This window comes from Drosophila teissieri, chromosome 2L (assembly GCF_016746235.2).
Source record: "Drosophila teissieri strain GT53w chromosome 2L, Prin_Dtei_1.1, whole genome shotgun sequence".
Taxonomy (NCBI): Eukaryota; Metazoa; Arthropoda; class Insecta; order Diptera; family Drosophilidae; genus Drosophila; species Drosophila teissieri.
The window spans coordinates 22,176,513-22,189,523 of NC_053029.1; the positions used below are offsets into that span (position 1 = coordinate 22,176,513).

At 42.8% G+C, this 13,011-nt stretch overlaps 1 protein-coding gene across 1 annotated transcript; it reads left to right on the top strand.

The window, feature by feature from the left end:
- Window positions 1-1,807: 1,807 nt before the first annotated feature.
- On the top strand, window positions 1,808-2,085 carry LOC122626490. Its single transcript, XM_043806766.1, has one exon. The coding sequence runs from the start codon at window positions 1,853-1,855 to the stop codon at window positions 2,003-2,005; it is 153 nt and encodes a 50-aa protein (XP_043662701.1). The 5' UTR covers window positions 1,808-1,852; the 3' UTR covers window positions 2,006-2,085.
- Window positions 2,086-13,011: the final 10,926 nt, after the last annotated feature.

Consider the following 13,011-nt stretch of genomic DNA (forward strand, 5'->3'; position numbering starts at 1 on the left):
GGAAAGCCTCAAACTAATTTTCTGGCACAAGGTCAGAGCAGTTCTTTAAACCCGGTCAGGCTGAAGCATAACTTCTATGCCCATCTCCCAGCCCCAGCGACACATATTACGTGCCCCCCTACTTGACATGCCCGTTTCAGCTTGCCGCATTCAAATGCAGACTTCAGCTGCAACTACACCTCCGTTTGGAATCCCTTTGGGACCCGGTTCCTGCTCAACGTGCCGCAAGGCAGGGCAATTTTCACGCCTCCCATCGCAGTCACTAATTTTACTTTCAGGCTGGCCCAACTCCCAGTGAGCAGCAGAGTCGGTCACGCATGCGCCTTAAGTAGCCCGCTCACGTTTGCTGGCAGGGGCCGTGTTCGGCGAACTTTCGTGAAAGTTCTGTGTTGGCGAGTGCATAAATCTTCCCGCTATCTGCTTGTGCATGGGATCTGGAGCTTGGGAGAGACCTCAGTCTCTGGTAGCTCAAATCTGGTGGATCGGATCTAGACAATCGCGTTCCTGACTACTTAGCGGATGTGTTGTCGCAGAGGTTCCCACATCAACGGCTAGCATTGTTCTGCGGGGCATTATGAAGATGGTAATGAAAATTTCGAGTATTTCAAGAAATTTTCGACCTTTGACCGCTTTGGCTGCGAATTGGAATGGGCGGCAGCAACTGTTCTTGCCGCAACCTGCATTAGCTCGAACGGTCGTTGCGGTGGGGCAATAACGTTAATTACAAGTTATTGGCATTTGCTAGCGCAATTCCTCCCCGCCTATTATTTGTTTATTTTATAACATCTGCAGCTGCGGCGAATGCGACTGAGTCTGAATCTGCCACACTCTCATAATAGGGCATTATAAACGCGTACGTCGTCGCATTAAAACAAACATAGCAGCTACGTGACTAATTATGTTGGTATCAAAGTTGTTTCCCTCCCCTTTTCTATGGCATTAAAGTTCATTCCCTTCTGGGCGCGTTTATGGGAGTGCGGAAGAAAGTGAAATTAATGTTAGGTACGCGTGAAGCATGAGAGTTCGGTGCGGGCTTAGAAACAGTTTGGGCCTGTAAAACTTGTTTTTGATTTAGTTGAAATAAGTTAACAAACTGCTGATAAGATTAGCCGTAAGCCGAATAAGAACTAGCAAATAACTGCAAAAAAATATCTCCTGAACCAAGCGCTAGCAGGCCGATTTGGTAAGATTTCAACGCTGTCCCGTGATTTAATTTAACTGAAATAACGACAACATGCAGCCAGAATTTTGCTCGACCACATCGTCAGTAGTGCACATAAAAAATAGTTGCACGTATTTTGGTAAAAGCCGCGAACAGAAAAGCAGCTACAGAAAACGAAACTACAACCCGAAACGGAAACTAAAACGCGACCAGACAATAAAAAAGTGAAAAACGCTATGCAAATGGCCCTTTCCCGCCGCTTCTGCACTGCCAAGTGCATGAGAAAATATGTAAAACAGAAACTGGACGATGACAAGCTAGAGAATGGAAACCGAAAGTGCGTAATTAATTTCTTTTTCATTGCAGCCGGCTGAAAATGCTAAGCAGACGTGGAGCGCTGCTCTCTCCTAGGTGACATTGCCATCTTACCTGGGCTGAGAGAGACGGAATGGTGCAGTGGATCCAATGTATCCCCCAATAATAAATTGGAAAAGTGCTAAATTTAATAAAATTCTTATTTTCAACGAGCCTGTCTAAGGCCATATATGTAAGTCCCAGCGCAAACAGCCTCGCACATGGCACTCACACCAGCAAGAGCTCCAGCTCAGACTCCCACTCCGGCACACAGTGGCACACACCCACCTACACACACACAGTACCTAAAACAACAACCAACAAGGGGAACAACTGATGTGCGGTTTTGGTTTCATGGCTTACGGCTTTGATTGCTGTCATCGCTCAATTGATTTTTCACTAATGCCGTCGATTGGCAAACGCAAAACCGAAATAAAAGTGAAATGCAAAGCATTAAAAACTGCAGAACTTAAACGCCAAAATAAATAATTTGTCATACAGTGATGTGCGTGTGCGATTTTGAGGCAAACAATACATACAAATCGCCGAAAAGAAAGGAAAGAGCTTATGTTTGACATGAAATTAAATCGCATTCGAAATGGGAACATGTTCCATGGTGAACAATAAAACTAAAATAGGATTAGTTGCGGTCCGTGCTTAATTTCACAGTGCGAAATGCAGGCCTGGCTTGGATGGGTTTTTATAGAATAATGCGAAAAGTGAAAATAAACAAAAATTGTTACAGATACGCTTTAACACAGCAGCGGAAAAATCGAATTAAAGCATTGTCGGGGAGACTGGGCCACTTTAGACGAACTTTAGAATTTTCTTTGATAGCTGCCATTATATTTGTTACTCGTAGAGTAAACTAGATTCGTCGAAAAATATTTAACAGTCTGTCCGTCTGCCCATCTGCACGTATAACCGCCTAGATCTTAGGAACTCTTAAATCTAGAAAGTTGAGATTAAGCATGCAGATTCCAGAGACATAGAAAGTCCATAGCTGCGAGAGTTTGTTTTCAAATGCTGCTACGCCCACTCTAGCGCCCACAAACCGCCCAAAAAAATTTATTGTTATATTTCCATTTTGAGTAACGGGCATCTGATAGTCGGGGAACTCGACTATAGCACTCACTTTTGTTTTATTATACTAGTTACTCGTAGAGTAAAAGGCTATGCTAGATTCGTTGAAAAGTATGTAACAGACAGAAGGAAGCGTTTCCGACCATATAAAGTATATATATTCTTCATCAGAATCAGTAGCCGAGTCGATCTGGCCATGTCCGTCTGTCCGTCCGTCTGTCCGTATGAACGTCGGGATCTCAGAAACTATAAAAGCTAGAAAGTTGAGATAAAGCATGCCGACTCCAGAGACATCGACGCAGCGCAAGTTTGTTGACCCACACTTCTGAAAAATGTTTTAAAATTTTTATATTAGTCTTGCAAATTTCTATCGATTTGCCAAAAAAATTTGTTTGCTACGCCCACTTTAACGCCCACAAGCCACAAAAAACTGTCAGTGTTGGAATTTCTCCTTCGCACTTCCACTAGCTGAGTAAGGGGTATCAGATAGTCGGGGAACTCGTTTATAGCGTTCTCTCTTGTTTTAAATTTATTTTTTCCCCAATTTCTACCGATACTTCAGAAAAGGTGGACATTTCTCGTTCCCTGATGTACCGTGATGTCCCGCCCTGGGAACAAATGTGTCGCAGGTTTGCCGTTTTGAACTACAGCAGTGGTTAGATGTGATTCCGTTTTTTTCAATGTCAGACTAGATGACGCTTTTAAATGAACGCACTCTGGCCACTTAGGAGGAACACACATCGCCCCGGATCAACCAACATTTGGTGGCCTTCGCGCCGACGCTGGTTCCGTGCATCAGCATTCAATTTGTGTGGTTGCTCGCAAATCTTCGGGCAGCACAGCAGCAGCCGCTCCGAGCTCAGCTATCTGCGGAAATTTGCTCAGTTACTTTTGCGCAATCCCCAAATCCCAGTTCAATTTTATCTATGTATCTATCTGAAACTGCTTGGCAAATAGCAAACTCTTCGCTCAGTCCCTCTGTCTCTCTGTGTGCAGGTTGAATGGAACTGTTGACGCAAATGGACAACAAAGCTTGGCACTCAGCAACCCTGCTCTATTCTTTGCAGCTGCCCAACTAGTGATTGTGGCTAAAGGGAAATGCATGGTTCGTTTAATGGCAACTGGGCTTGAATTCATGTTTATTGCATTTCGCCTCGTTCTGTGGCAAATAAATGCCAACTGATACCAGCAACCTGTGATATGCACGGTTTTAAAAGGTAGTACTGCACCATGCTTAATTTTTGTATTCGTTCTTCCTTTCATTTGGCCCGGGAGAATGCCTGGCAATGCCACCGCCGCCGTGTTGTGGCTTTAAAATGTAGCTTTGCTTGTGTAAACAGGTACTTGATTGGCTGCCCTCAACACCCTTCCACCCACCAGGAATTTGCACAAGGGGTATGGCTTTGAATGGAAGATGTGTGCTGGTGGTCTTTGTTTGCCCAGATTGATGCTGACTACGACCTCTACATTCTCCCAAGAACTGAGCTACTGGTCATCCATTCATGTTCCTTTTTATTTAGTTATCCAGACTCCAGGCAAATACGAAGGGGGTCCGGTGCTTTTGTCGGGGCACCAAGTAGAAGAAAAGTTTATTTGGCGTCGGTGCGTATGAGTAATGCGTCCGTCTGCTGGCCAATTAGGGCTGGTTTGTGCATATAACGCAGTTTACAAGATTGTAGGCAATCGATTTGCATTACCACCTTCCCAACTTATTTCACTTGCATTCGTCAAGCTACTATCGAGCCATTTGTGAGCCCCGAGGCTTCAGCTCCGTCAAGTTCATTTCTATTTGTTTCCTGTGCCATCGGCTGACTGCATGGTGTGCAAGCTGACTACACATCCTTCGGTGAGTGGCACAAAGCAGGCCTTTTCCCGCAAAGCTTACGGACTTCCCTTTGTTCTTTGGCGTCGCATTTTTGTGTGCATATTTTACGGTTTGAAAATTATGTGGACCAGCAGGTGTTTTTTATGTTATGTGTTCCATCCAATTCAGCTTTTCGGATCTTGAAATATCGCATCCATGGTCTCTGAGCTCCTTGGCATATCAATGCTTGCTCAATGGTCTTAGTCCTAATGCAGTCCCAGGAAACTGCTCACAACTTCAGTATATCTCGGTCTGTTCAGGATGTTTGAATACTGAATCCACGAACTACAAAGGGATACAATTCGTTTTCCATCTTTCACTTTACAGAGCGCAGCAGCTGACGTTCTATGTCGTGCTGTTGGTGGCCGAAGGTAAATTTAACTGCACATTGGCAAGCCGTTTTCACTATTAATTATTTACTGAAGAGGCAGGAAGGACATTAATTTTCCATTTTCATTTCCAATTAAGGTTGCTGCTCAAAGGAAAAAGAGTTTCAGAGGAGCAATACAGGCGACATAAATAATATCTGATGATAAGGCAAGACGGAACGCATTTCAAGCCAGCTTTGGTATGCTGTGTTGGTATGCAGTGTTATATGAATATTCGATTAATTCGCAGGCCAATGAAGCTATATAATTAGAAATCACAGAGACAAAATACATGGATTTGACTATTGGTTTTATATACTTTTACTGAGATATTGCTTTCCATTCGGGCAAGCTTGAATGTCAAGTCAGGCACAAATAATGTGGCATTAGCCAGGATGTCTATGCTGCTGGGGCCTTGGCAAAAGCTCAATTATTCCAACATGGCCTCGGCCAAGCATTTTTTAATAATGGCTAGAAATCATTGGAAATAGGAGTTCTGCCAAGAATAGCAAATCCAAAACTTTTTCTATTCCCATCTCTGGCTTTTATTTGGGCGCATAAAGATATGCAAGCTAATTTTTTATCTCGGCTGTAAAAAATAAAAAGTTGGACCAAATGAAAAACGAAGCCCGAAGGACTGGCTGCGGGGAATAAAATACATTTTTGCAGGGCCAAGGACTTGGCAAAGTATTAGATATAAATGCTTATAGATGATTTTACTCCCGAAACAATAAATTAACACTGAGGCTGCCGAACGAAAGGCGCATCGAAAAGCTGGAATGAATTCCAAGCATTTTATTTACTTAAAGCTTAAATGTGTGGGTTTAAAAATGTCCGTTTTATTTTGTACGCTTGTACGATATTCTACGCATACTCGATGTGTAGATTAAGAAAATACATTTTTCTCGACCCTCCCAGTCCGAAAAACGTCTTTCCCCAATGAACATCAAAAGTCAACCGAGAAGCAGGAAAGCAAAAGAGTTTCCAGCCATTTCATCGCCTCGCGACTTCGTTCGTTAGAATTGCGATTTTCCCCGTCGCCGGCCCCGGGAATATTTCACTAAATCGCTCGTAATCAATCAGTGGCAAATTAAATTTTTCTGTGCCAGCTTTGACTAAGAATAAGCAGTGCACCTACCGGGAACAAGAGCCCGGATGAGCGTTCGATGTGTCTAGCACGAAGTATGAGCTGCAAATTATTTTCTTCCCCTCGATGTCCATGAGTCTGGTCACTGTATCCTCCCCAAAGCGGACATCTTCCACGCCGATTTAGTCGTAGCCGTAGTCGTTAGCACCCCAACCTCGACTCCGGATTAATAAACGTGCCCCGAGCCAGTAGGCCCACAAGCGCCGTTTACCACCCGCTGACTGCCATTTATTACACTAGCCATAGACGTCGCCACGGTGCCCCCAATGCCGAGGGCGTGTGTGAAAAATTTTATTGCATACATTTAGCCCGTCAGCGTAATTTCTCTTTTTTCGGGAGCTTGGGGACGTGATGCGTTGTGTGAAGTTTATTTTCTGCCGAGACGCTCTGACGAATGTGCATCCCCCAGGATATGAAGCATTTTCCAGGAATATTTGTGCGAAAATGGGTGCCAATTTAAAGGAAACCAATGTAATGTTTCATTACTGGGAATGGTCTCATCTAGTTTTTATATAAATACCGAGACAATATTAGTTAGTCATGTCTTGCACCTAAGTCCTTAAATATAACTCAAACAAGTCAAGATGAATTGTATTGACGAGACTTTGGGGATCGTTTTTTTTTTACCCAATTCACAAGCCATGCTTTTTCTTTCTACTGGAAATTTAAATGGGAATTTTATTGTCGGCTTTTCTTTGGCTTTCAATTCTCTTTACTGTCCGAAGTGGTGACCAAGTTAATTGGTCAATTAGAGCAACTTTACTTGTTTCTCACGTCCCACGTCCTTAACTTAAGATAAGCTCACCAGAAACTTAAGTTGCAAGTGGCAGATGATATCTTGACAAGTTCATTAAACATATGTATAACAATTATATATCCTATTCTCTTTAAATGTTGTATTTAATAAAAGCTCCCAATTTTAGATGCTGTCACCTAATCAATCGATTTGCTGCTTGCACATCTCCATCCCTCCCGTACATTCATCAGCGGAGTAAGTGGTATTTAGTGCACTGATTAAAATATTTAAGCACTGACTACTAACAAACAATAGAGAACGCAATTCTCGAATTCCTCGACTGTCAGTATTTGATTGTGGAAGTGATTGTGGGAGTGCTAACGAGAAATTTCAGCCTTTTTAGAGCATAATTGGGAATTAAATATTTAATATCGACAGAAATTGCTAAAACAAAAAAAAAAATGATTGAAAATCGAAAAAATTTTGAAAAGTGTGGACGTGACCGTTATGTGTGATTTGTATGCGTTCTAGTGGAAAATAAGAGCCAGAAAACTGGGATAAGGGATACATAACCTAGTGATGATTATGCCTAAAATCTGACTTTAGACCTGACCTATTATAAGTTACTCAAAAGTTGCAAGCCGTCTCAATCTCTCACTTCGATCAGCTGAGTAAGGGGTATCTAATAGTCGCTGCACTTGACCATTTTATGTTGTTTTAATTATTATCTACGAGGGTCGTTTGATAAGTCCGTGACTTTTTGTATTTGCCGCGCACCTGCTCTAAATACAACACTGCTCCTGTCAGCAGTTATCGATTAACAGCTGACTGTAAAATTTTGAGAAAGCTGCGTTTTTTGGTTTGCGTTTTATAGGCATTGAAAGCAGACGATCTCGTGAATTTTAACGAAAATGGAAAAAAGTGAATTTCGTGTGCTAATTAAGCATTATTTTTTGCGTAAAAAATCCATCACCGAAACCAAGGAAAGACTTGATAAATATTATGGGACTCTGCACCATCAATTTCAATGGTTAAGAAATGGTTTACTGAGTTCCGTTGTGGTCGTACCAGTACAAGTGATGCCGAACGTTCAGGTCGCCCAAAAGAGGTCGTCATGCCAGAAATCGTCGACAAAATCCATGGAATGATATTGGATGATCGGAGAATGAAAGTGCGTGAGGTAGCTGAGGCTGTAGGCATCTCAACTGAACGGGTACATCACATTTTACATGAATATTTGGACATGAAAAAGCTTTCCGCGCGATGGGTGCCGCGATTGCTCACACACGACCATAAGCGCAACCGTGTGACCATTTCAAAGGAGTGTTTGGCGATGTTCAACCGCAATCCAAACGAATTTTTGCGCCGTTTCGTTACCGTAGACGAAACATGGATCCACCACACCACACCAGAGACCAAAGAACAATCAAGACAGTGGGTTTCTCCGGGTGAACGTGCACCAAAGAAGGCCAAGGTGGGTCTGTCGGCCAACAAGGTCATGGCCACAGTTTTTTGGGATGCACAAGGTATCATTCACATCGATTACCTTGAAAAGGGTAAAACGATCACCGGCGAATATTATTCAGAGCTTTTGGACAGATTCGATATTGATTTGAAGCAGAAACGACCGCATTTGGCGAAAAAAAAAGTGCTGTTCCATCAGGACAATGCACGGGTGCACACGTGTGTAGTCAGCATGGCAAAATTTCATAAATTGGGCTACGAACTGCTACCCCATCCAGCATATTCTCCAGATTTAGCCCCCTGTGACTATTTTTTGTTTCCAAACATGAAGAAATGGCTCGGCGGTAAGAGATTCGGGTCAAATGAAGAGGTCATCACAGAAACAAACGACTATTTTGAGGGCCTTGAGAAAACCTATTATTTGGAAGGAATAAAAAAATTGGAAAAACGCTGGACTAAATGTATAGAGCTAAAAGGAGATTATGTTGAGAAATAAAACGCTTCTTTGACGAAAAAAATATATTTTATTCAAAAAGTCACGGACTTATCAAACGACCCTCGTATACTATGCTTACTTCAGGATTTTTTCCTTTGTTGTACGCATAACTCGAACTTCGAGTTTCGAAGAGTAAAGGGGTATACTAGATACGCTAAAAAGTATGTAACAGGCAAAGGAAGAGTTTCCGACCATATAAAGTATATATATTCTTGATCAGGATCCACTAGCTGAGTAACAGGTATCAGATAGTCAGGGAACTCGACTATAGCGTTCTCAGAAGGTTTGCAATGTACTGTAAAATAGATGACACAAGCTCTTCCCCTCGTTGTAGGCGGCCCTTACTTCGATATGTTTTATACCACAATTTATTATTAGTTTTTAATAATAATGACAACTTTCTACCACCACCTTCTATCGGTGTTTCTCCTCACGGTAGCGCAAACAGAAGAAACCCAGCTATCGCACTTCAAACTAAGTCAACACTAAATCAAAAGTAAAAGCTAACCCCTCAGTGTCCAGGAATCAGTGCACTCTTTGAATTGCGGCAGTTGCTACGTGAAAATTTATGAACTCTTCGCATGCCAAGTCTGAAGCTCGAGACGAAAAAGTTGAAATGAACTCGCTGACGTCCTCAGGTTGAGCGGAAGTAGTGGCCTATAATGGCTCAAACTTAAAGTATGCGGCAAGAGATCGGAAGCGAGGGACTAACGCAGCTCGAGCCAGAGCATTGGGAATGACATGCGGACATCCGACATAGGTCAGAAGCCAGAAAGCAGCATGCTAAGCACTTGGGCCCAGCCTAGACGTCCCGGACAACTCCCGACCCTGTCCATCGGCTTTATCAATTATGCAAATAGCAAATTTAACACCTCAGCAACGCGCCACATACGACTGAGCAGTGCAAATGCACTGAGTGGGGCTCTACTAGCTTAAATTGGGGCGGGGAAGTGACGCCATCGACCATAAATCGTTGTCCGTGGTGCGACGTTGGGAGATCGGGAATACATTTAAAGTACTTTGGTCCTTTGGCGGTATGTTGAAGTGCTGTTGCTGTTCAACGCTAACTACTGACCTAACCACCCTGTTTAACTTTACTTTGTTAAACTTCGTTCCGGAAATCACGGCAAAGTGAATTTTTCCGTGAAACATAAAAGGAAAGCTCACTCTGTCAATTAATGCAAACCCAAAGTGGAGTCAGGCAAAGTACAGGAGCACTTAGTACTGGAGCGATCAGATCGAATCTGCTGAACTGGACATGAGAGCTGAGAAAAAATGAAGATGAAGTTGATAACGTGGTAAAATATTTTATGCGAATGCGAAAATGAAACACAAACGGCCAGCGGGCTATTAATTTATATGCACGTGCGAAAGCGAAAGAAAACCGCCTGAGTCTTAATACTTTTTCATAATACTCTGTCGCTTTGCTAGCATAAGCATTTGTTTTATTCCGGCCACACCCACATTTTCGGCCAACTCCGTCAGCTGCTGCTATGGTTTCAGGCTTTTCGTGTCGTGCTGAGCGCAGCACAAATGCCTTCGCTTTTAATATTAAAATAACCGGAAGCGGAAATTCAAAACGCCACGGTACCAACGTTTATCAGTACGTATGCATCCACACGGCCTGCTGGAAGTTGGGGTTTTTACATATTTGATTACGTATGAGAACCTTAAGCAACCCCTTGCATGTGGCAAAGTATTTATGAAAGTAGCACGCAGGCATTCCGAAAAATCGTCCAGCAGCCCAGACGGACTCCTTAGTCCAGTACAGGCTCCGATCCTGAATGAAGCTCAAATAAGGAGCCCACCCTACAGAAGCCCAGAAGCCCGACATGAGCCTTTTGTTTATATGCCCTGCAACAAATTATAAGTGCAGAATGTCGAAGGCTTCCTGGCGGAGTGGTTGAATTATGACAGCTTGTTGGCATAACATGCACGTTCCTGTAAGGCAGTCGAGGCTAGAGGAAATCGCATATAATAAGGCGAAGGAAGGACGGTCGAGTTCAATGACTGGAAATGGGATGGACGGACTTAGGCGGATCCATTAAGACGGTTTTATTTGGTGCGATTCTGCTGTAAACGCACAAATAGCCAGCCAAGGTCATTCAAAATGACATTCCCGCACCATCTGATATAACATGACATTTCGTTCGACAGCATCCAACCTCATTGTATTCCTTCTATAGTTCCACCTTGGAAATTCTTATAAGTCGAACCGCGTGTTCCAGTGTATCATGGCTGTTGCCAGATAGCTGTGAGTGTGGGGCATCCGATGCCACTTCAATATCCCGTTTATTGAGAAGTAACGATTTCCGTTAAGCCAGTTCATTTTTACATTGATATTTATGCGACTGTCTGCATAACATTACCTGGATAAAACCAGAGCGAGGGAAATTAGGCGACTCTTTGGCGTCCAACTCTAGTGTCGATCTGGCCGAGTCGCAGCGCAATTTTGTTCACTGATGCTGCCACGCCTACCCTAACGCCCACTGTTGTAAAAATGTTTTAATATTTAAACACATTTTTGTTAGTCTTGTAAATTCTTCTTAATTTGCCAAACAACTTTTTGTCACGCCCACTCTAACGCCCACAAGCCGCCAAAGACTTTCAGTGCACTTCCACTAGCTGAGTAACGAGTATTAGATAGTCGGGGAACTTATTATTATGTTTTTTCCCAAATTCTATAGATATGTCAGAAAAAAGAGGAAATTTCTCGTTCGCACTTCCACTAGCTGAGTCACGAGTATCTGATAGCCGAAAAACTCTGCAAGTAAATGCTAGCAAATTTCTCTGTTTAAAAGCTTTGTTTGCTCCAACTCATTAATTATTCCACTCTTGCCATTTTGGACCGACTCTTGCCGATCAGTCGTAAACAACAGGGACACAAAAGGGCTGAGAAAGAGTATATGCGTCCTAATGAATTACGGCATAGACGTGATGATGCACTTTTAGCAAATCCCGATGATGATAACTTTTTTCAGCACTTGCTCTCAATACTCAAATGTGCAATAAAATATGTGAAAAAATATTTCTTTTGCTACTGGGATAGTCAGCTTGTATATGGTTTTTGGCTTTACTTTATGAGGGGGCTGACGCCACATGCCCACCCTACTCCCAAAGCTACCCGGCTCTCGTTCCCGTTCCTGCTCTCGACATCGTTTCTGCTGCTGTTACCACTTTTTATTTCCTCAATGCTGTGCACGGTTGCATCATCAATTATGCTTATCAAAACAGTGGAGGGCTAAACTTTTGCTGGCCAACTGCTGCCCGAGTGAGACACTCCGGCTCAGCCCCTACACGCCCATCCACGCCCCTAACCGATGCCCTTCCCGATGACCCAACAACGGCTGCAAGTGATTTGAGTGCACTCGACAGGTAATAAATATGAAGTGCTAAACACGAGATATGCGCATTTTTCTGCCTGCAAAACTTTCGCCACAATGTGGCCAACCTTATTGAAAAAGCTTTTAAACAATTGCCGTGGGCACGGGCGGGGCAACCATGGATTTAAAACAACTCGAAGTTCAAAAGGCAAATATTGATAAAAATGTAGAAAGAGAGGTACAAGGTCAAATCCACGGGCGGGCTTTTGGGTAGCTGAACGGAGCTGAGCTGCATGGGTTTTAGTCCCGTATTTTCCAATCAATTAAAAGTGGTAGGGAAAACACGGAGCGCAGCGCGAGTAGCATGTGATGCATGTGTGCACTGATTTACAGAAATGCACAATAATTTCTAACATCAGCAGTAAACACGATGACTTACTGCCGCCGCTCAAAAAGTAGAGTACGCGCTCACCAGCTTACACCTTGTGACCATGGAGCGTATGCGCAATTTGAATGATTGTTTTTCGCTCTGTTCGCTATGTTGCTGTTTGCTCTAGCCACGTGGGATTGGCAAGTGTGTTGATTACAGTTATTGCAAGTATTTGCAAATTTATTCTGTGCACTTTAGTCCTTTCAACTGTGATTAATGTGGCTTTACATTTTCCAAGTTGTTATTTCTCCCTAATGAATTAAAAAACATGAAGGAACGCTATAGTTCAGTGCCTCCAATATATGTACGATTCTCATTTTCAAATAAATATTTCTATATGATTTGTAATGTTAATAAAATATCTAATAAAAACTAGAGAGAATGCTATAGTCCAGTTCCCCGACTATCTGATACCCGTTACTCAGCTGGTGGAAGTGCGAAGAAGAAATTTCAGCACTAACAGTTTTTGGGCGATTTGTGGACGTTAGGGTGGGCGTAGAAAAATTTTTTTTGGCAAATCGATAGAAATTTACAAGACTAATAAAAAAATGGAAAAATATCAAAACATTTTCAAAAGTATGGGC